We start from the raw sequence: 23,387 nt of genomic DNA, 5'->3' as shown, positions 1-23,387 counted from the left end.
AAGAGGCACATTCAAATAAAGATTGGTCTTTAAATACATTTTGTCTTTTGAATTGTTTGTCTAAAGTCAAGGATCTATAACTGGTACTTAGTTTTAATGATACAGTCTGGTTATTATGCTGTTTGGAGGAGGCCTCACAGGTAAGAGCGCTAACTAGCTACCATCACATGTACCTTAGCTTGACTTAAATGTATTAAACGTATAGTTAAGTGATATCAAAATATAAATAACTAATGTCATGCAAACATATTAATATTTGCTTGATTCCAGTGTTGAATTTAGCACAATTGTATACAAACGTTAAGGGGTTTTAAGATTCTGAAGTATTATGTTAAAACTCAATAACTTAGATTATTATTTATAGTTTTGCTGAATAGTTTCATGTCCGCTTACCTTAGAAACGTAAAATGCGACGGCAGCGTGCAGATGGGGAGCATGTTAGCTTAGCTTGGTAGCTTCAGCTAGCTCTGGAACTTCCAGCTCGGTGGCAGCAGGTCCCGCCTCGGCTTCGCCTCTTTGCCCTTATTTGGAGCAGGCTGGAACAGGCGGGAGTTGAACTCTGACGTCACTGTCGAGCCGTTAGTGGCCGACTCCGCCTACTAAGGGCTTCACGGCAACTCTGCAGAATCCTATGGGTGACGTCACGGACCCTACGTCCATTTATATATACAGTCTATGGTCTATACGTTACACTGTGCACTGTAATAGGACCAACATAAAATATATATTTTTGTGATTCCTTTAATATTTTATATCAATCTTAAAAATGGTCATCTAGAAAAGCCAGTGTGGTCAAACAACTTCATTCTTTCTTGGATAGAAAGACCTTCTTTTAAACTCTGCAAGCCAAAGAAAAGAAAATAAAGAGTCAAAGTTTGACATCACTTGTTAGTACAGTTTAAGGACGTCATTGTGAGGTCATAGGTTCAAAAGTTGTTGATATGAAAAATAAATGTTGCATTTATCAAAAGTCACATTGTACCTTTGATCGGACTCCTCTGATCTGACGTGTGAGGGAGGATTTATCTTTCTTCTTCAGAAAAGCAGCATTACTTGTGTTTGTCCCATTGTCTTCTGAGAAAACAAGAGGGTACAATGTTTATCATCCTGACTAGCCCTGTTTAATAACTAACAGAAGCAATGTTTAATGTGTAAGTAGACATCTCACAAGTTGTCTTTAAATGTAACAATGTACACAAAATAAAGTGAGTCTCACTGAGGCTCTGTCCTGACCAAGGTTTGACCAAGTGACATCTTGGTGTGGTTCATCCAGGCTGGTCGTATGGAGGGCCTTGAGCTTGTTCTGGGCGTATATTTTGTCCTGTTGCGCACACACACACACACACACACACACACACACACACACACACACACACACACACACACACACACACACACACACACACACACACACACACACACACACACACACACACCACACACACACACACACACACACACACACACACACACACACACACACACACACACACACACACACACACACACACACACACACACACAAACGAGCTTAAATAATTAATCAGAATTCAGATTTCTTTTTAATTTCTGAACAGTTGCTATTTTCATGTTAAAGGGGTCCTATCATGCTTATTGTTCGTATTTGTATGTTGTGCCTCTGCTGTGACCATATACAGTAGGGCTGCACGGTATTGAAAAAAACTGACATCGCGATTTTTCCCCCCCCCTGCGGTATATATTGCGGGTTTTTTAACCTGTTAAACCCCAAAGTCCCGGCGGGTACTTTACTTTTTTTTTTCACGACAGTGTCTCAGGGGATCGTAATATTTAAGAACCTATTAATGTGTTATACCAGATTAACGGAAATAATCTCAGCTAACTGACGATACAAACCATTTTTACCAATACAAAACACAAGTCTCATAAGAAGCATCTAAATGACCCCTAAGCGAAAAATGCTAACGCACTTTGGCACAGAACTCAAGATAAAAGTACCCTTATTATTACTTATCGTAGCTGCACTTACAAGATATCCGATTAAAGCTGAGGTTCCACAGATTATTTAGGTATATAGTATCATCACTGAGTGATCTGAACTCGGACAGGGGAAGCAAACACAGACATCACAACACGTACCTTTACGTAGCTTCTAGGGGAGATGTCTCACCGTAGCTGTCAATCTGATCAAAAGACGTGTTCAATGGCATTAAAACGAGAAAGAAAAAACGCGGCTGAATCGGTTAATCCATAGGTTTTTAACGTCTCTGTATACAAAAATTAATTTATAATCCATAATTCCATTTTTATGTAAATATCGCAGAGCAAAAGTTAGCTCCTAATGGTAGCTGCTGCTTCCGGTCTTGGCAATGCGGAAGTCTCACACACACACATTACCAAATAAGGACTGTGTGATTTCCCCTCGATTCCATTGGCTCTGACGGTCAGAAAGAGATGTCACATGTCAAAATTCAGCAAGGTGGGCCAGAGATATGGAAAATCCACCCAAATGGCCCCAAAAGAGGTTTTTTGTGCTAAATCTGTCTAAAAAGGTCAAATATCATTTGTTTTGCATCAATCTTGATACAGAATGATTGTGATTGGTGGTTTGCTGTGCATGCAGGGGAAGTTCTACACACACCAACACATGAACAAATAAGGAGTGAGAGTGACGCGTAGCAAAAACCGGAAGCTGCATACACTCTGGTAGCTACCATTAGCAGCTAACTTTTGTGCTCCTATTTTTACAAAAAAATAGAATTATGGATTATAAACAATTGCTTCAAAGCCACAGATACATTATCAACCTATGGATCAAACGATTCAGCCGCGTTTTTTCTTTCTCGTTTTAATGCCATTGAACACGTCTTTTGATCAGATTGACAGCTACGGTGAGACGATCTCTCGTAAAAGCTCCGTAAAAGGTACGTGTTGTGATGTCTGTGTTTGCTTCCCCTGTTGCGAGATCGGATCGCTTCGATACTATACTTAAATAATTTGTGGAGTCTCAGCTTTAATCGGATATATTGTATGTGCAGTTTCGATAAGTAATAAGGGTATCTTTACTTTGAATTATGTGCTAAAGTGCGTTAGGGTTTCTGAAATAGCTCTTGTGTGTGTCACTATGCAGGTATCAGCACCACGGACAGCAGTCAGTGACACAGGCTCGTTCATCACTAAATACACCATGAACCAGTAGCCCTGCTGCAATAAAAGCTGCAGTGACAGAGTGAGATGTATGCTACTGTTTCTTAGGAGATTAATTGTAAGAGAAATAACAAAAACGCAGTAAAAGGAAAAGCAGCCACTTACTCATATTCATTTTGCAGTTGAGTGATGTCAGCGCTCTTCTTGATGTGCTGAGACTGCCGGCTTTTCTCCAGCTCCACTTTATGGGCTCTTCTCATCGCTACAATAGCTGTAGAACGAGGTGAAATGTGCATCAACAAGAGGTGGGAGAAGCACTCACATCTTGTACTTCATGAGTAAAAGTACCAGAGAGTAGGAATACTCTGTTACAAGTAAAAGTCCTGCATTAAAAATGTTACTCAAGTTAAATTACACAAATATTAGCATCAGAATATACTTTAAGTGCCAAAAGTAAAAGTACTTATTATGCAAATGTATCCATTTCAGAATACTATATATAATATGTTATATTATTATAATTGTTGATGCATTAAAGTGTTCTCAAAGCTGGTAAAGGTGCAGCTAGTTTGAATGACTCTGTATACTGCAGCTTGTGAATGTTACTCCAGGTGCAACTTAAGTCTTATTGAAGAGTTCTTTACATTTCACATAATTAATCCAAATATGCAGAGTAACTAAAGGTACAAAATAAATGTAGTGTAAAAGTACAGTATTTACCTCTGAATTGTATGGAGTAGAAGTAGGAAGTAACATAACATGGAAATACTCAACTAAAGTACAAGTATCTCAACATTGTATAGTACTTGAGTAAATTAGTTACTTCCCAATGATCAACTAAACACTGTTACAACTTCTGCAAATGCTTCCGATATTGAAAAGAAAGAACCGTAAAGAGTTTGCATTGACTCAACAGGCCTCAATGTTTTTCCTGTTGTTTGACTTCCTGCTGAAGACCCTCACCTGCCATGGTGGCGGCGGTCTCTTCCTGCAGCAGCCTGTCTTTCTGCTTCAGCAGCGCTGCCATCTCCGTCTGATGCTGCTTCTGCAGGTCTGAGATCAGCTGCCGGTGCATCTCCTCCATAGCAGCGAAGCCCTGATCACAGGTCGCCTGTATTTACATTGAGAAAAGGTTCAGTATTGATAAGGTAGTACTTAGGTAATGTATGTGCAGTAGTCGTGTGTGTGTGTTAAAATATAACTTGCTATACAGAAGGGAAAAAATGGGATTCTCATAAATCTGTGTGTGTGTGTGTGAGGCCTAGCATTACTATACTTGTGGGGACCTAAATCTGTTTACACAGTCACGTGTGGGGACTCGCCTCCCTTATGGGGACAAAATGGAGGTCCCCATGAGGGGAATCATTAATTTTAGGGTGAAGACTTGGTAAGGTTAAGGGTTAGAGTTAGGGTTAGGCATGTGTTGGTTATGGTTAAGGTTAGGATAAGTCTCCAGGAAATGCATGTAAGTCAATGTAATGTCCCCCGAAGTGATGTATACATGGTGTGTGTGCGTGTTTCATACTCTTACTGTAAACTATTTTTTCAGCTGTGATTTGTTCATTTTGATTTCAATAAATATACAATAAAGAACTAATAGACCCGATAAATGTTATGTTTGTATGTGCAGCAGCAAAGACGTCCTGTATTGATAAATAATGCTTGTTTTGTATTTAGAAGTTCTGTATTGATTATTTAGTAGAACATTTGTGAGATTATAATAGTGTAGAGAGGTTGTGTGTGTTTTGGGATTGTATACTCTAAACCTTTATTTCATTAGGGATTGATTGAATTGAATATTTAATATACTATAAATAACTAATAGGCATTGCACCTCAGCATCTCAGCACCTTGTGTTTGTTTCCTGAAGTACGGCAAAAGTGTGTGTTACCTCGTGTGTTTCTTTCAGGTAATCCTCTTCTGACTCTGTGCAGATGTTGCTCTGTTTCTCTTTGGAGGACTTGACGTAGTAGCCATGCAAGTTCTGCATCTCCTCTTCGTGGATGTGTTGCAGCTCCCCGATCTTCTCTTGAAACCCACTTTCCAGATTCTTCATCCTTTCCTCGTGATATTCCTCGATTTTCTCGATGTCTTCCAGCAGCCTCCGGTTCCCAGTCTCAATAAATATGATCTTCTGCTCAGCATGCTCCAGTGTTTCTCGTAATGCGCTGTTGTCCTCCTGAAGCTGACATAAGGTGTGAGGAAAAGCCTCCTGCTCATCCTTTAATGTGCTGCCCTGCTCTTGGCACAGAGCTTGCAGTTTGCCCTGTAACACCTCGCTGCGCTGCCGCTCTAAATCCGAGTGCAGTCTGTCTGACAGATAAATCAACTTCGCCTGCTCCTTCATCCACCTGAGGTCGGCTGCAGAAGCATTTTCCCACTTATCATCCACGCCTCGCTCTACTCCGCTGCCATCGGAAACTTCCTGGCAGAGTTTGCGTAAGAATGTAGCTCTCCTTTGCAGCCGAGATATAAGTCTCTCTAACCACTCTGGTTCTTTCTCTTCCTTTCTTCCAGGTTGATGTCTTTCAGGTGGCTGTGTGGCTCCTTCTGAACCTTTTCGCTGTCCCTGAACCTGCTGCTCCTCATAAGGAGCCAACTCCGGGGGATTCACATTTGCCAGACTCTTCTTTTGATGCTCAACTTTTGGATTCTTTTCTTGAGTAACGCTCTCATGTTGCAGTTGAAATTTCAGGGCAGCATAAATGATCTCTGCTTCAGCACAGACTCTACCTATTGCCCTTTTTATAGGGTCCTTGTTGTCACATCCTGCTCTCCCAGAATAAGTCATTTTTAAGGCTATTCTTTGCGATATCATTATGTTGTACCTGTGTGCCAAATCCCCCTCCTCCTCTCTTGGTGTTAGAGATATAACAGTAGGTTGACTCTGCAGGACGGACAACATTTGATCTACTAAAAGCACTTCCCTCGTTAGACACTTTCCAACTGTTTCTATGTCCTCCTCTGAGGTAAACGTAGCACTGTTGTTCTCAGCTCCAGCTAAAGTCTCATCACTGAGGATCTTGTCCCCTCCTTTGCTGGCGTTAAGTGATTCCTGCTGCAGTTGATCAGCATCCTTCTCTCCTTGCTGAATGCAGGAAGCAGCTGCGGCGAGTTGCTTGTCGAAGTCTGTGATGTTAACCGGAGCGGCTTGGAGCCTCCCTCTGCAGGCCTGTACGATGTTCAGTGCGATCTGAAACCTGCCGGACAACACCCTGCAGCGCCCCTCCGCCTCCTGGGCGAAGCGCCGGCTCTGCTTGGCCTGGCTGTGCAGCTGCAGACTGAGGTGCTGAGCGGTGGCTCGGCTCTGAGTCAGCTGAGAGCAGAGGTGGGGGTCCTGGCAGCCGATGTGACTCTGGTGCTCCTCCAGTCTTTGCATGATCTCCCTTAGCTTCTCCTCTGTCAAATAAAGCTTGGTTTCCAGGACCTGGATCACAGACATAAAGCTTTCCGGGTCATCTCCTGCGTGATCAACGTTGGGCCTGCGGTCATTCTGAGGAGAGCCGCAGCTACATACAGTACCTTCAACTTCTCATTCAGCCTCACTTCTGTCTCCTCCAGGCTGTTCCCTAAGACTTCCATCTTCAGCAACACTTCAGTCAGCTCTTGCTCCTTCCTGTCCAGGAGTCTCTCGTAGCCTTCTCGTATCTCCTGGAGTTCAGACTCCCTTTGCCGCTCCTTCCCTAAAGCCAGCTGCAGTTCCTCGCTAACTCTCTCGAACGAGTGCTCCAGATTGTAGTAGTGCGTCTCGTCTGTCTTCAAGCGGCTCTGCAGCCGGCTCACCTCTCCGTCCGCCTCGCCCAGCTGGCTCTGCAGCTCCTGACAGCGCCGGTCCAGATGCCCCCTCTCATCTTGGAGTTTCTGCACCACAGACACCGTGCACGCCAGCTCCTCCTGAAGCTGCTGTTGAGCCTCCTCGATGTCCCTGGTCCACGTCTGAGTCTTATTCAGGCTGTCCACCTCCAGCTCAGACATGTCCAGTCTCCGCTGGAGTTCCTGCATGAGTTGCTCTGCCTGCGCCAGGCTTGAGGCTAAGCTCCTGCGCTCTCGGTCCTGACTGGCTTGAAGGAGCATGAGGTGCTCCTGCAGGCGAGCCTCTTTCTGAGCCTGCGCCTCCTCATTGGCCTGAAGTTGAGTGGTCACCTCTTGGAGATGTTTGTGTAGGCGCTGAGCCTCCTGCTCCAGACTGTGGTAACTCTGCAACTCCTGCTGCAGCTGTGTGGAGCGCGACACGGCCTCCTTCCTCTGTCCCTCACTGGCACTCAGCTGGGACTTCAGCGAGGCCCTGCAGCGCTCCCACTCCTGCCGCTGCTCCATGAACTTCTGCCGGTCCTGCTCCAGGCGGGCCTGAGCGAGGGCAGTGGCATCGCCCGTGACCAGTATCTGAGCTTGTTAAGCTAAGAGGTCCACCCTTCGCCGTAGTTCTACTTCTCTTGTTTCTTCAAAGCTGCTCTTCTGATCCTCCAGCTCAAGGCGCAGGTCGTGGTTAATCTTATGAAGACGCTGTAAAACCAAAGCTTGTTCTGAAGACGAGTTGGAGTTTGAGAGGAGGTCGTTCTGCGGAACAAAGTGAGCAGTGTTAGTGTCAACTGTGCTTTCATGCTTATGGACAAGTAACTTAAAGGGGACCTATCATGCAAAATGCACTTTTGTACGTCTTTTATACATGAATATGTGTCCCCGGTGTGTCAGGGAACTCACCAAGTGTCAGAAAACACAACCCTGTCTCTTTTCCTCCATACCCCAAATCTCTAAAAACGGGGTTGCAATGGATCTGATACAGACTGATACAGATTTGAAATATCTCTGACGTCAGAAACAAGGAGCTCCGCCTATATGGGCAACTCTCTACCTATCAGGGGAATGAGAGGTTGCGTGGCATGGTAACAGCATGGTAACAGCATGGTAACAGCATGCTCGTGCCTCGCCCCCCTCCTTTGCAGGGGGGCGTGGTCAGCTGCAGCTCATTTGCCACAGAATCAGCCCTTGTGAAGACAGGGCTGGAATAGAGTAAATAGAGCTAAATGAGGCATGGCTAAAATGCATGATCTGTTTGGTATTTTGAAAAAAAAACTTCACAGACATGTTTTATATAGGTATGGCCCTACAATATATTATTAAAATATAGCATGATAGGTCCACTTTAACTTCTAGGGTTTAACTTTCAAATTATCTGGCATCCTAGCTTGCCTTTTTTACAGAGCAATGTGTGTTTTTCGCAATATGGCAAATTACATTAGTGCATCCCCTTCAAACTTATTGCTACATAAAGTGAAAATGTATGAATGTTATACCATTTCACTTGCATGCCTCGCTCTCTCTTGTTGCACCTCATCCCGCAGATTCCTGTTTAACTGCCGCAGTCGAGAGAGTTCCCTCTGTGTTTGCTCCAGCTGTAGAGAACATATTAAGAAAGCTGTCACACTAACTAGCATGCTTTGATTTATTCAGGTGAACATGCTTCAAGCTATTGTTTTTTTTACACACATACTCATTATTCATATATAAAGAGTAACTATTGTAGTTTTTATCATAGGTTTTTATTTAGAATATCACCTCTATGACAAGTGGCGCAGTTTGCTGCTTCTCCTTCTCCTTTGTGCTCTCAGTATTTGACTGCATTGTTGTGGAAGTAGAGCCGGCTCTTCCCTCAACACACGAAGACGCACCGGTCACACCTGAGGCACAGAAAATGTAGTACTTTTGATGTAAAATGAAACAATATGAAGTCGTTTTGTATAATATATTGGGGGAAATTGAATCATCGGCCAATAAAGGAACATTTATATTAATGTGTTATTATTATATGTACTTTAAGATATATATATTTATTATTACAAATTGTAGCAGATAGGGTATCGGGCAAATTGCCATCATTGACTCCAATAGATTATAATCCAACACTCAAGTAGAGAAAAATGTATTCATTATTTACAATAAAAGTTTAATTTTATCTACTTTACTAGAAAATAATATATATTTGTATTATAATAATGAAGACTGGAAACACCTATAACCTCTAAATGTACATTATTATGTGTTATAACGATGATGAAATAGTAGCCAATATTGTCCAAATTGCTGTCATTGACTTAACAGCAACAGCACGACAAGCTTTTCGTAAGAACTTGGCTAGAACAAATATGAATATAATATAAACGTAGAGGGGAAGCACCTTTACCTTCCACCACCTGCCCAGGAGGATTGATGGGAGACGGAGCGGAAGAGGCGGAGGGTGAGATGGGGGAGGCCAGATGAGAGGAGGAGATGGCAGGCGATGCAGAGCTTCCATCAGCAGAACGCCGCTCTGCCTCCGGCTGCAGGCTGGGCTCCTGGTGTTTCTGCTGCTCCTGTGTTTCCTCTGCACAGTCGCTGCTGCTGGGCTCGGGGTGTTCAGCTCTCTCCGGGCCCTCGGCTGAGTCTGGAAGCTGTGATTTTAGGGGAGTTTTCTGCTCTGAAAAGGAGCTGCGAGGAATAACAAAGAAATATGTTTTGACTATACGTCATATGCACCAACGTCTATAAAATATCTTGACATTAGTAAAAGTAGAGACCCTTTAACAACTTTATTGACCTTGTGACGTCAGAGGTAGGACTGTGCCTCACATTTTTCAACATTGCTTGGACCCAGTTGTGTCGCATAGAGGTCATGGCACAGAGCGTTTGCACCCCATCTATGGTCTGTGGGAAGAGAAATATCATTTATTATTACACACCTTAAAGTTGAGGAAGTGGATATGTTAGCTTTCCAGTTGAATGTTTGTGTTATGCTTTATTAAAGGTGGGGTAGGTAAGAATGGAGAAACCAGCTCGAGTGCGCTAGAATTTGAAAATACACAGCCGTAAAAAATCTGCCACTTCCTTACAGAGCCCCTCCTCCAACACACACAAACGCGCACATGACCAATGAGGGCACGAGATAAGTTTGTGCACAGATGGAAGGCTGACAGGCAGGTAGGCCATCCAGTTATTTTAGCCGGGCCGGCTCAGATGATTGGTCGTGCTTTTTACAGCACTACGGCTTCCACAGATGACATTTTTTTATGGATTTATTGTCAAAGATATTCATTGCTATCGGGATGTTAAGAGCATTCCATGTAATATAACAAAAAGTGTTTCTGAAGTGAATTACCTACACCTTTAACTTATCACAGTTTATTTCAAATTATGGATTTAATTGATTTACCCTCAATATTTTAGTCCCTTTACTCGAGCATCCAATGTGAGTTTTCTTAATTAAATATCTTTTTTTCAATTTAGATTTTTAGAAGACTTAGATAACATATACTGTAATAATGTGTAGAGGGTTTGTTCCCTACTGGTACATCCAATAAGACAACAATACAATATAACAACTAAGAAAGCAGAAATATTGGCAGTCTTGTATGAGGTTTTGTAAGAAGGTATTCATAAAGACACATTACCTGTTTCTTTACTTTGTTGCAGGTATGATGACATGCAGAGGAGGGAGACTCCTGAAGCTCAGAGGAGCTGCTTGCTTTCATTTGCTCCTCCTCATCCGCATCGAACTGATCCTCGTCATCCCTTTAAGGATGGAAACATAAACAAGCCCAGCACTTTTACATAATTTGAAATATAGCACAACAGCAGCATTTCCTAAAGCAACAACAAAAAGTAAAACCTAGCGTTATCTGAGTTCTTTAAAACAACAAACCTGAGCTGCTCCTCCGAATAAGACAGCAGTTTATTTGCTGCAGTTGGTCCTTGTTTGACTGCATGCTCTGGATCTATTTCAGAGACAAAAGCTGTAAATCATACTTTTTCAGAAGCTCCTTTAGTTATATGTATCCATTCTTATTTCTAAAACCAATTAGCAACCACATTTAGATTTCTATACAAACATAGATGGACTTTAAAATAACTTAATTTGGATGCATATTCTGTCAAACATACCATCTCCCGTGGGTGTTTGGTCGAGCCTGTTGAGAGAGCGGCTGCTTCTCATGAAGGGCGCGACAGAAAGAGAGGAGCTCTGGAGGGACGACAAGTTCCGGCTGCTGCAGAGGCGCAGAGCCTGTCTGCCGGGGCGAGACGCCGCTCGGGGCCCCTGGTGGACGACGCTGCCTCTCTTCAAACTAACACCAGCTTTATTAGCACCAGCCTTATTATCACTGGCCGCGTCTCACTATCTCTGGTGCCCAGGCTGTTGCTCCTTCCATAAGTAACGCTGGTTTTGCTGGCAGCCTGTTTACCTCCACTGGATGCAGGAACAGCTGCAGGTTCCTTTGGGAGAGACAACATAGGCTGAACCTCATTTCAAGTTTCAAGGCTTTATTGTCATATGCACATTAGCTACAGTGTAGATATGGCAATGAAAAACTGAAGTCCCAGGCTCCCCCAACAGTGCAACCTGTGACTTAAGTTGTTCATGGTCTGAGTAGATACCTCATAATTAAGACAGGATTGTAGGTGTAAAGTTCTGTATGTTTTTTGAGCCAAATATTGACCCAATTTAGTATTTCATAATAAACACTGTTTTGTTGCAAGTTAAGAACTGGGAAAGATAGGATAATTTAACCATGATACAACTCGTCCCTTTTAAAAAAAAGAATGAAACGGTAAAGTAAGAAATATTTGAAAGGTCACATGTTGCCTTATTGTAAGAGAATATTTTCATCTGATCTGTTTATAGAGTTTCTTATTGTTTTATAGAATCTGTGATACTGCAAACATCTGCTTGTAGTCAGTCAAAGACCCCTGTGTAGGTTGAGGCTTGTCTGGATCTCTTTGAGACAAGTAGACTATTGTCTCACATCTGCTACTAATTAGGTATACGCGGGCTTTCTGGGAGCCCGCCTCTCCTCGTGTTGGTTAGATGTTTTGTGTCTTTTGGGGCAGAGATTACCTTGGTGGAGCACAAGGACAGTGTGAAACTAGGATGATTTCCCGGCCGTATGTAATTGTCTGTCTCTCAATAAATATCAGTGTATTGACAGGTGAATCCAGTTTCCCTCATTTGATGATGCGCTCAACATTGCTGCAAATAAGTTTTAACTTCACAATTGGCGTCGCGAACGGTTACCAACAAATCGTCGAGCTGGTGAGTGTAATTTCAAATCTATATTTTGACATTGCCTCGCCAGACTCTGTGATTGACGGTATAAAATTACCTGTGGAACAGATAGATGCAATATTTTTGGTTTCCTCTGTGTGTGTGCACGGCAAACATTCGGAGAGACCTTAAAGAGGGCATCAGTAATGTGGAACTTCGGTTTAAAAGCAATGTAAAGATTTGTACTGAAACGAATCGCCGAATTCTGGAGATTTCAACGGTTTAACTAGTTAAATCAACTCGCCTCGAAATCACCCTGTTGCTGCTGCAGGAAGAGGGTGTGGGTAATTCCCCTCCCCCCCCCCCTGTGGGGAGCAGCACACGAAACAGAGCACAGTGTCGTATTATTTTTAAATCGCACCATTATGAGTTTTGGAACTAAACAGAACTCTTATTAACGGGAAACGTGATACGAAATATTACGTCACGCTGTGTTTCATAAACTGAGGGGTTGTTGAATTTGGCTGTTGTTAAAATAAAGGGTACTGAATTCATTAAAAGTCTCTGCCTCTCCGGATCGGGGAGGGCAGAGCACCACTAAATTAGCATAGTGGTTGCTGATTGAGAATAATGTGGTTATTACTCTTCAGCAGATTCCGTTCTTAGAATTAATTAAATTAATTAATATCTCTGCTCTCGGTCGGTTGAGCAGTTTTACCACTACATTTGCATAGTGGTTTTGATTGAGAATAAGGTCGTTTATTGCTCATCAACTGAATTAATGTTTAACAACACAGACTTGTATTTTCTGTTAATCACACCATAAGCTCAAGAACTAAATTGAGCTATTAAATGGGAAGGGTGGTGGCAGAATATTACATTCACACTGTGTTTAATAAATTTACGGATTATTGAATTGGATTTTGTTTAAAAAAAATAAATAAATAAAATTTTTAAAAAAACAATAAGTAAAAAATTAAAATTAAACTGGATGAGTTTAGCTGTCACCTGATATTTGTTGCGGGTTCATGTTTGTTTGTATAATTGTTTCGTGTTTGTTTGTATATGCCGTCTTGTGCATGTTTTTTAACAACTAATAATTAATCAGTCCACAGCCAAGGTAAAATGAATCTAAATTTCCGCAAAAGGAAAATAAATAGCAAAAAAAGCCTCTGTTTTACACCCGGGAACCTCAGAGGCATAACTGCGGGTCATCTGTCTGCTCAAATAGGTCAATGTTGTATTATTTGTTTCATTTATTCTTAATCTATGTATTGTATGGTAATAATGAAAATAAAATAACCTAATGTATTGAACACATTCCGAAACAAAGCAGATAAGACAAGACTTAGACACAATGGTGATTGAACCTTTTTGCACGATTGATGCAAAATGAAAACTTTGTCATTATCTGTTTCCAACTGGCCACTGGAATCAGATAATGGATATGAGTTGAAGTTCAATTACAGTTTTAAATATAGTTCAACATTCTTTATTTAACTGTTTGAAATTATTTCTAGTCAAAATCCCCTCCTTTTCTTAACTCTGCTTGGTGCTGCAGAAGAAGAAAATAAAAATAAAACGCAAGACACGGGGTCAGAGACAGGCGTGACCTCTGGAAGGAGAAGATAATCTGAAGCAGACCACGGCGCGACCCATTGGGGGTTTTATGACCACAGCACAAAGGAAGATCTAATTTCAGCAGTCAGTTTTTTTTGGCAGAACTTTTGAGCATTTTTAAAATGTCTTTTCTTGCCTCTGTGCAAGGCTTAGTCTTTCTATCTGTATAGCCACTGGTGTAAAGTAACTAAGTTCATAAACTTAACAAGTCCTATACTTGGGCACAATTTTGAGATACTGGTAATTTATTTGAGTATCTAAAATGTTTTGCTGCTTTATTTTTCTACTCCACTACAGTTCAGTGGTAAATGGTGTACTTTTACTCCACTACATGTATTTAATACCTTTAGTTACTTTCAGATGTGGATGAATGATGTGAAATCTAATCAAGTGTTTAATCAGACTTTAGTTCCACCTGGAGTGAATCCACCAGCTACCGTATGCAGTATACAAAGTACTTCAAACTAGCTGCACCTTCACCAGCTTTGAGAACACTTTCATGATCAATCATTATAAAACATATCATATATAGTATTCTGGAATAAACCAATCTGCACAACGACTACTTTTACTGTCGCTATTTTCACTATATTTTGATGACAATACTTTTATACTTTTACTTGAGTAACATTTTGAATGCAGTACTTTTACTGTAACTTAGTATTCCTACACTCTGGTACTTCTACTTGTACTCAAGAACAAGATCTGAGTACCTAAGCTAACGTTAGCCAGAAACCTTCCATTTTGACACAAAGAACAATGGGGTAATTTCAAAGTAATTCGAAGTAATTCACACAGCCTCTTCCCTATGGGAGGAGCAGCAGGTTCAGCTTCATTTAAATATGTCGTGCAGTAATAGATGGATTTATTTTTTTCATCTCAAGAGAGAATGTGTATTTTATGTTAGTATTTCAAAAATCTCCTGGGGGAGAATCCCCCCAGACCCCCTGCGGGGGTTGGGTTTTCAGCATGTGAACTCTTTCACTTGTGAGGAAATGGCAGGATTGGCTCCAGGTCGCCTTTTTATTTACTACAAGACAAATGTTTTTATTTTATTTTAATTTCATACAGTTCAATTTGGATTGAGACAGGGAAATAATCTAAACCTCACGTGTGGCGTTTCACTGACAAGGGGGCGATATAGCGTGTATGTAATTACATTTCAAATACTGATTTGAGCCCCACCACTGTATGGGTTAGCCCTACCATAGATTATCTAACACAAATACTCGGGAGCCGATAAGTCAATAAGTTGCTTATCGCGACAGGCACACAATAAAACAGTGGAAACAAACATGTGTTTGACTTTCATTATTTAATGAAACTGTGTGCCCTTTATAGTCTGTGTCCAATATTGTGTATTTGTATATATATATTATATATATATATCCTAAGTATATGCTAAGGTCCCGCTACGGACACGATAGCAGTCGCTTCGTGCGCATGTGTGTAATTAAACCCATGATATCAAAATCTCACTCCAGCCAGGTACCCAAAGTTAGCAACCCTGTCCATACCCCAATAATATTTTATTGATGACAAGTTTGCATCCCTGCCTGTTATCGTTTTCATCACGGAGCTGGAAAAATGGTGTATTGATTACTGATCTGTGCAAGTCCAATTTGTTAACTGACTTTGGTTCTAATGTTAATGTTAATTTGATTTCAACCCATAAGTAATTATTTAAATTAACTCAACATTCCACATGATGGATTAGTGTTCCACATTTTTCCCACTAATTTGTTTATGATTAGGCCAATGGTAAAGAGAGACTTGATGACCCTGTGTCCTTTTTGTTAGCACGTGGTTCCATTTTGTCTAATGGCGTTGGACAGCTTCACTAAGAGTCACCCAGTTCTACCCTGCTACAGTCCGGCTGAGTGCAGTCACAGAGATGCTATGGCTGCTCTACATGACATTAATGGTTTGGTCCGAGAATGGACACCATTTCCTGCTCCCAGAGAGAATGACGCTCCTCACACTGAACAATACAGCCATTGACACTGTCTCACGTGGGTCTGCTCCCCCCCACCGAGCCATGAACCGGAAGCTAGAAGTCTGCTCTGAACACTTGGAACTGTCACACCAGCACCAACCCTTGGGTCAGTTAGATGAGACTAACGGCTTCACTTAGGGCATATGGGTCAGAAATATGACTCTCGTTACCACGGAGTGGGTTGTTTGTTTTTTAAGGCTATTCATACTGCTATGCAGAGTGAAGAGCCCCTACTATTTTAACAAATAGGCCTGTCAGGGGCCTCTTACTGTCTACTTCTGCATGTATTCACATTATATGGACCATGTTTACACCTGTTGAAACTAGGGCTGCACGGAACTCAGGCTACAATACAACCATTTTGTTCTGCTCTAACGATTCAATTTATAAATTCTACATCAAAATAGTTCGTTTTTATTGTTTCCAATGATAACGTCACCTTAAGTGGAGGAATGCAAACCTGTTTTAAAATGTAAGGTTTTGAATTTCTTTGACATTTCTCAGTAATGACACCCTCAGACGCCCACTATCATTTATGCCAGTGGTTCCCAAACTTTGTTGTGCCCAAGGCACACCAAAGGACAAGTAAAAATCTCAAGGCACACCTATTGTGAAAAGATAGCCCTTATAACACGTGTTATCACTCATATTATGTAAAGTATCTGTAAATGTGCATAATTATTTACTAATGCCAAATAAAATGTGACAAAGACAACTATATTACGAAATATTTCCGAAATTAATTTGAAACTTTATCAAATTAGGCTTCATCAAACCAGCAACACACTCATTTACACCAGACGGGTCACAAAATAGAAAATGAGGCAAAGGAAACTCAGCAGAAATTCAGCACAGACAACTGTCAATGCAAGGAAGCTGCATTGTCCATGGTCCGGAACTACAAATTATAAATGTATTACTTTAAAAAAATGTAATATATTACACTACTTCGTTACTATCTACATAAAGTAACTCGGTACTTTACTCGTTACTTTCCTCGCCGAGCACGTACAAACTGCGCATGCGTGAGTGGCAATAACTTTCCTTACCAGCAGGCGGCGGTAGTCAAGCCCCCAGGTAGTGCGCCGGACTCAGATGAAAATATTCGTGCTGGCCAAACGGCGGTACTACACTTCCGGTTTGGTTGCCAGGCCCGAAAACACTTTTCCCATTGACTTACATGGGGAAAGAGTGGTCTGTAACTCGTTGGATAATTTTGTTTAACTAAATAAACTACCCAGTATGAACACTTGTATAGCCCTTATTAAAAAACATTCGTTCCTCAAGTTGTAAAACATTTGCTAATAACGTTATTCTGAGAGTTATTTCCCTCTGCATTATGAACGCGCATCTAATCCACGGGACCGCGCAGCCCGGCACGTTCATGTTACGTGTCCCGACCAATCAGAGCACACTGTGCTCACAGGGAGGGTGCTGGAGCCAGGCTCTGGCTGGAGCTTTTGGAGCTACAACGAGCGTTAAAGGCAGAGAGTGAAATTCAGTGAATACACGTAGTTTACAGAGATGCTGTATGAGGAACCAATGTGAGTTGCGTTTATCTTTACCCATGGATGCACAATGGGAACGGATCCATATCGTCTTACTGCCATCCCACGGAGCTGTAATAATGGATATATTGCACATGTTTGCTGTAATTCATTGTCATACTACATGGGCTGTATGATTGAATCTTGTACCGTAAATGTTGTATTAAATGGAGTTAATATTACCGATATCACTAGATCATTACTAGCTAGCCGCTAGCTGCTAACTGCCGCCTCGTTCATATCAAATCCATGGCGGTAGTGTGTATTTGTCATTTAATACAGGCAACAACCGGAAGACAGAGAAGAAGAATAGACTGCGTGATATAAAAATAATGGGCATACCTCCACCCCTCGATGGTTATCGCTGACTCAGCCATGTTTATGCAGCACTGCACGTGGAGATGTGGACGCGCAAGTCGCGCAGATTACGTACATAAACCTACAAAGTACTGATATAGTAAATTAAAAAAAATAAATGATTATTTTTGTGTAGTTGTATATTGAAAAAATAATGTATGGTTGTCACAAAATCCCACGGCACACCCGGATTTGCCTCACGGCACACCAGTGTGCTGCGGCACACCGTTTGGTAACGGTGGTAACTCAGATGCTTACATGGACTTGTATGTTTTTTTCCTTCATATCTAACAGAAATAAGAGAGAAAGAGATGGGAAAGTGAGTAAAGAGGGATAGGAAGGAGGAGAGATATTTGCGAGTTGCATACTGACTCTGAGTTTTCTCGATTAATAGCTTATATAGACAATACCATGCTTAGATAGACTCCTAAGTTATTATTTCATATGTGACAATATGTAAGAAAAGGGAGGGAAGAGTCAAATTATATTGAGAAATTGAGCAATTGATTTCATATTGGAACATTAATTTCTCAAACCTATGTTTTATGGAAGAGGAAATGTACTTCTGATAAACTAATCCTTGATCAAACGGTAAATGGTGAATTAATATAACATCTAGAATCATTGAGAAAGGGTTATTCCACAGGGACTAGCTCACATTTAACTTAAAATAACATTTATCTGCTTTGGACTGATGAGTATATGATTCTTGCATGTTAAATGACTAACACAAACCTTACATTTATAATGTGCATGTCTCAGGAAGGCTCCCAAATCATTCTGAGGGGGCCTATCCTATTTTTGTAATTGAATGATAATGTGCTAATCCATTACCTTGAGTTGTCTGCACTCAGGAAAACATCCCTATCAAGTGTTAACCCAATAACTAGGACAGCTCTGAAGGCCAAGGGTCAGAGAGAGAGGATCACACTCTGCGGCTGCAGAGAGCAACTTATCCACGGGCAAGGAGGTCGTTCGAGATGAGAGGATTCTAATCTTCAACTTTCTGATGAGATGGGATGCTTCTTCATTTTCGCTCGCAGGACGAGCGATGGTTTCAGAGGTCGTCATACAAGGTTTCCATGTTTCATTGGAGGAGCAGATGTTTTCATAACCTCTCCCATCACGGGGGGGGCATCTGGATGTGCCACTTGGAATAGGCAGGTGCACTGCTCTCAAGCAGATAGCAGAAGGAATGCAGGCAGATGAGCCTCTGTTTCACTGGGAGATCATACAGTGCTCACTGAATTGAGCCACAAAAGCAGAGCAATTGGGGGGGATTGAGATATGGCGCTCTGATGAAGAAGAGTTTTGAGCCAATCAGCACCTCAGTGCTAATCTACAGATAATTGAGTTATGGCGCTCTGATGAAGAAGAGTTTTGAGCCAATCAGCACCTCAGTGCTAATCTACAGTATCAGGATGCCTTTACACACCAGACATTCTGTGTCATAAAGAGAGGAGGAAAACATGTCTTCTAGCTCTCGTACAAAGATAACATTTGAATTGAATGACCAGATGATTACAGATGTACAATTAATGATTGTTTTTGTATTCCCAATGAACAGATATGTGTTAAATAGTGGTGATAAATATATTTTATCAGATTACACTTTCACACTAAACTAATTAATTAATTGATATTTTCAGATTTATAAGGTATTGAACAATAAGATATTTCTAATATTATAACAGACAATGTTACTATCCCTAATCATTACCAGGTAAAACAGATGTCTTGATATTGATTACAGTTGATGCTCTGAATAAAGAACAGATGTTTTGATTTTTCTTTTACAGGTTGTTATACAATAAAATGTTTGATTCTTCAGATTGTTAAACATCTTGAGAATTGTTTAGCTTTCCCTTCAGATTTTGAAATGACATAATGATTGATAGTTGAAGTAATGTAATTAATTAAATATCATGCCTTACTCTTGAATACAGTGTAATGAAGTAAACGTAAAGTAATGTTAAAGATTGAGGACACTGTAACTTTACAGATTACAGATTGATCGATTCATCACTGTGAATTTATACCTTAACTAGGAACCTTAGCTGGATCTCTCATGATTCTGATTTATACCTCAATTGGATTTATTATAAATCCTAAATTCTAATTGTGTTTTAATAAGTAATTGCCTTGAAGTAAATCTTTGAGATGTAAGCTGATTTAGAATTTGTGTTTGATGAAGGAGATTAACTGAGTGATAAATGATAAAATATCTTATTCTTGAAACATATATTTTGCTATAATATTTTGTATCCCATGTGTTTATTATTGTACCTTTTGACAAAAATGCCAAGCACTGAAGAGAGATGATTTTTATTATGATTGACTGTGTTCAATCAGGGTGATTGAAGTGTTTTTCAATCTTGTTCTATTTTTAATGTAATGAATGTATCTGAGCCCACCCAACTCTGAGGACGCTTATTGATTTTAAGTATTGACTGAAATATTCTTAGACTAATGTTAATTGGTTATCAATAGATTGATAAAAAGAGTGAATCTGTAAGAGAATATTTTCATCTGATCTGTTTATAGAGTTTCTTATTGTTTTATAGAATCTGTGATACTGCAAACATCTGCTTGTAGTCAGTCAAAGACCCCTGTGTAGGTTGAGGCTTGTCTGGATCTCTTTGAGACAAGTAGACTATTGTCTCACATCTGCTACTAATTAGGTATACGCGGGCTTTCTGGGAGCCCGCCTCTCCTCGTGTTGGTTAGATGTTTTGTGTCTTTTGGGGCAGAGATTACCTTGGTGGAGCACAAGGACAGTGTGAAACTAGGATGATTTCCCGGCCGTATGTAATTGTCTGTCTCTCAATAAATATCAGTGTATTGACAGGTGAATCCAGTTTCCCTCATTTGATGATGCGCTCAACATTGCTGCAAAGAAGTTTTAACTTCACACTTATTATTATCCATCAGAAAAGGTGATGAGTCTGAAATGTGTAAGACAATAAAACTCTTGGTAAAGGTCATCCTTACCTTCCCCCCTGGCTTCGGAGCAGGTTTTTTGGGCTTAGAGTTAACCAGGGAGTCATGCCACCTGTTAAAGATAAGATTAAGACAGTAAAGCATAAATTGTCCTGTCACCCTGCACTTCTATTAAACAATTATTAAGTGGGCGTCACAATGTTATTCATATATTTAATTTGACAGAAAAGAGGTATACATTAAAAGAAAGCATTGGAGGTTATGATAGTTTTGTGTGGCCCAAGTTAATGAAAATAGGTTTCAGTTGGCAAACATCTGTCACTGAAGATTGTTAAAAGGTAGAATCTGTCACAAGTATTTAAGTAGTTTCGACAAATATAGATTGTTATCAATTATGAGCCAATAATTAAGATAAAGTGAAGTATATGATTGATTATGTGCGTGTTTGTTGCACCGAATGCAATACATACTACACTATTTAAAAATGAAATGTCAATTAGTAATGGTGGTAATTTTACTGTGGCAATAAATCAACTCTTTTCACCATAATTTGTCAGAATGGTAACAGGAAACATGAACATGGCAAAAGTTAAACAACATTTTAACATATATTTTTGTATGAAGAAGAGAATAAGCTAAATAAAATGATCACATATAGACCAGAATGAACATGCCCACTCTTTCTTCTGTCATGATGTTGCTCATTATTATTATTTCAGCTGCCATATTGAGACAATGCAAGCATGTTTTTTATTATAATGATATGGCCTTCAGTGTCAAAATGAACATTTTTAGCAATGATGCCTTAACATTCATATATAAACAGGAAAAATGCTGACTCACCTCGGCGCCCTGGACATCATTTTTAAGCAGTAAGGTGAAAAAACCCTTGTATAGACTTTAAAGATAAACGTATAAACTTCTGGCTGGTGCAAATATCCATCTGCAGTGAGATGTGCTTCCTCTCACTAAGGCAAAGTCCAGAGACATCAAATCACAAGGAGGTCTATACAATAGTGTCCTGAAGAAACACACACATAATCCCATACACAGTTGACAAACTCTATTAAAGTTTGGCAGGATTAGGCCAACAGTTTAACAGGATTACCTCGCTTAATTTTTAGTGATCTTGACAAACAAGAAAAACTGCAAAAGCCCATTAAGGTTATATAAATACACCATATATATATATATTTATTAGTTTTTTATAAACAATTAAAAAAGAATATACATGTATGACATTTCTTATTATTGGAATATTGGAATATATATGGAATTACTGCATTCCACCCAGAGTTCCATGGAATGTCAAACAGAGACATTCTAGGACTCTAGAACACCTAAGAATTCTACTAGGCCAATCTTCATATATCAGTCAGTCAGTTGAACTCAGTTTCTTGTCAAGACTGGCTGTTTTCATTTGTCACTGTCTTATTTCAATTTTTTTGAAAAAAAACATTACTGACCTGATCTACAGGCAACAGGTTTTCTGCTACAACATGGCTGCCTCTTTTGATAGCGACCTCCAGGTCATCAGAGGAGCAAAGCTGTCCTCCAAGTTTTCAGACTACCTTGTTCTGGACTTAATTGGACAAGGAGCCTTTGCAAAAGTCACCAAGTGTGTCAAGTCCGCCACCAATGAAACGGTGGCTGTGAAGATAACAAAGACACAGACAGAAAAAGAGCATGGCATCCTGCAGAAGCTCAGGAGCTTTGACTCTGTTGTGGGGAACTTTGTAAGGTGGGACACCTCATTCCTCTACAAAGACCATCTCTGTCAAGAGTTTGAGCTTCTGGATATGAATCTGAAGGAGTTTGTGGATACGAGAAAGACCTTGTCTCTACACCTGAAAGACATCCGGCCTATTGTACATCAGGTGGCAACAGCTCTGAAAGTCCTGAAAGGCTTAGGGATCACTCACACAGATGTCAGACCAGAGAATATTATGCTAGTGGATCACATACGGCAGCCATTAAAGGTCAAACTTATCGACTTCGGCTCCGCCTGCGATGCCACAAAAGCAGAGCAGGTCCCATCAATACAGCACACGTGGTACATGGCTCCAGAGGCCATTCTGGGACTCCTCTGTGACGAGCCCATAGACATGTGGTCTCTGGGCTGCATTGCTGTTGAGCTCTTCCTGGGCTCTCCGCTGTACCCCGGGAGCTGTGAATATGACATGATCTGCAAGATAACACAGACTCAGGGTGAGATGCCAGGGCACCTCCTCAATGCTGGACTCAAAACAAGAAAGTTTTACCTGAACACTTGTCCAAATAAGTGGACACTCATGACACCACATGAGTATGGAGGCATGTCAGTGATTGACGGCATGTTCAGCTCCCTGGATGATCTGAAGAAAGTCCAGCCGAAGCAAGACAGTCATGCCTCAAAAGCACATGCCATGAGAGATAAGGCTGATCTGGAGAACTTTGTGGAGCTGGTCAAGCAGATGCTGCAACTGGATCCTATTCAGAGAATAACACCCAGCCAGGTGTTGCAGCATCTTTTCGTTACAACGAGCCATCAGATGGACTTCTGTCCTCCACAAAGTCTGAGATCCACACAGCAGCCATCCTCAAAAACCAGATATTCTCCTGGGGCTAAAAGTCCAGAAAAACCATTGAAACTGGTTGAGAATACTTCAAGCATCACTCTAATCCGTCCTCAGAGGAAAAGAAAGAGGGTCTATGGTAGAAACAGATGCAGAGAATGCGCTTCCCCTGTAAGGAAGAAGAGGAGGACTTGTGGAGGTGGACCTTCAGTGAAAAGGCGTTATTGGGAAAT

At 40.8% G+C, this 23,387-nt stretch overlaps 2 protein-coding genes across 5 annotated transcripts; both read right to left on the bottom strand.

Annotated features, from left to right (window-relative positions):
- Nucleotides 1–558: 558 nt before the first annotated feature.
- Nucleotides 559–6,850, bottom strand: LOC117542160 (protein outspread-like). 3 transcript variants are annotated; one of them, XM_034209630.1, is made up of 6 exons: nt 5,018–6,850; nt 4,090–4,237; nt 3,292–3,397; nt 1,217–1,321; nt 983–1,074; nt 559–839 (listed from the first exon to the last, which is right to left on the bottom strand). In XM_034209630.1, the coding sequence occupies exons 1-5, from the start codon at nt 6,566–6,568 to the stop codon at nt 1,050–1,052; spliced, it is 1,935 nt and encodes a 644-aa protein (XP_034065521.1). In that variant the 5' UTR covers nt 6,569–6,850; the 3' UTR covers nt 559–839; nt 983–1,049. The 3 variants fall into 3 exon arrangements, with proteins under 3 accessions (XP_034065521.1, XP_034065522.1, XP_034065523.1); XM_034209631.1 differs by having other exon boundaries at nt 1,234–1,321; XM_034209632.1 differs by having other exon boundaries at nt 983–1,071; nt 1,234–1,321.
- Nucleotides 6,851–7,237: 387 nt separating this feature from the next.
- LOC117542162 lies at nt 7,238–17,368 on the bottom strand. Of its 2 annotated transcripts, none has more exons than XM_034209633.1 (9): nt 17,321–17,368; nt 11,041–11,370; nt 10,802–10,874; nt 10,551–10,671; nt 9,701–9,807; nt 9,302–9,591; nt 8,683–8,804; nt 8,421–8,519; nt 7,238–7,683 (listed from the first exon to the last, which is right to left on the bottom strand). In XM_034209633.1, exons 2-9 carry the CDS (start codon nt 11,090–11,092, stop codon nt 7,519–7,521), a joined length of 1,029 nt encoding a protein of 342 aa, XP_034065524.1. In that variant the 5' UTR covers nt 11,093–11,370; nt 17,321–17,368; the 3' UTR covers nt 7,238–7,518. The 2 variants fall into 2 exon arrangements, with proteins under 2 accessions (XP_034065524.1, XP_034065525.1); XM_034209634.1 differs by having other exon boundaries at nt 9,308–9,591.
- Between the last annotated feature and the right edge of the window lie 6,019 nt (nt 17,369–23,387).

The sequence above is a fragment of the Gymnodraco acuticeps genome, unplaced genomic scaffold, assembly GCF_902827175.1.
Source record: "Gymnodraco acuticeps unplaced genomic scaffold, fGymAcu1.1, whole genome shotgun sequence".
NCBI lineage: Eukaryota > Metazoa > Chordata > Actinopteri > Perciformes > Bathydraconidae > Gymnodraco > Gymnodraco acuticeps.
The sequence above is the reverse complement of the archived record's forward strand: the minus strand, read 5'-3'. Positions and strand labels throughout refer to the sequence as shown.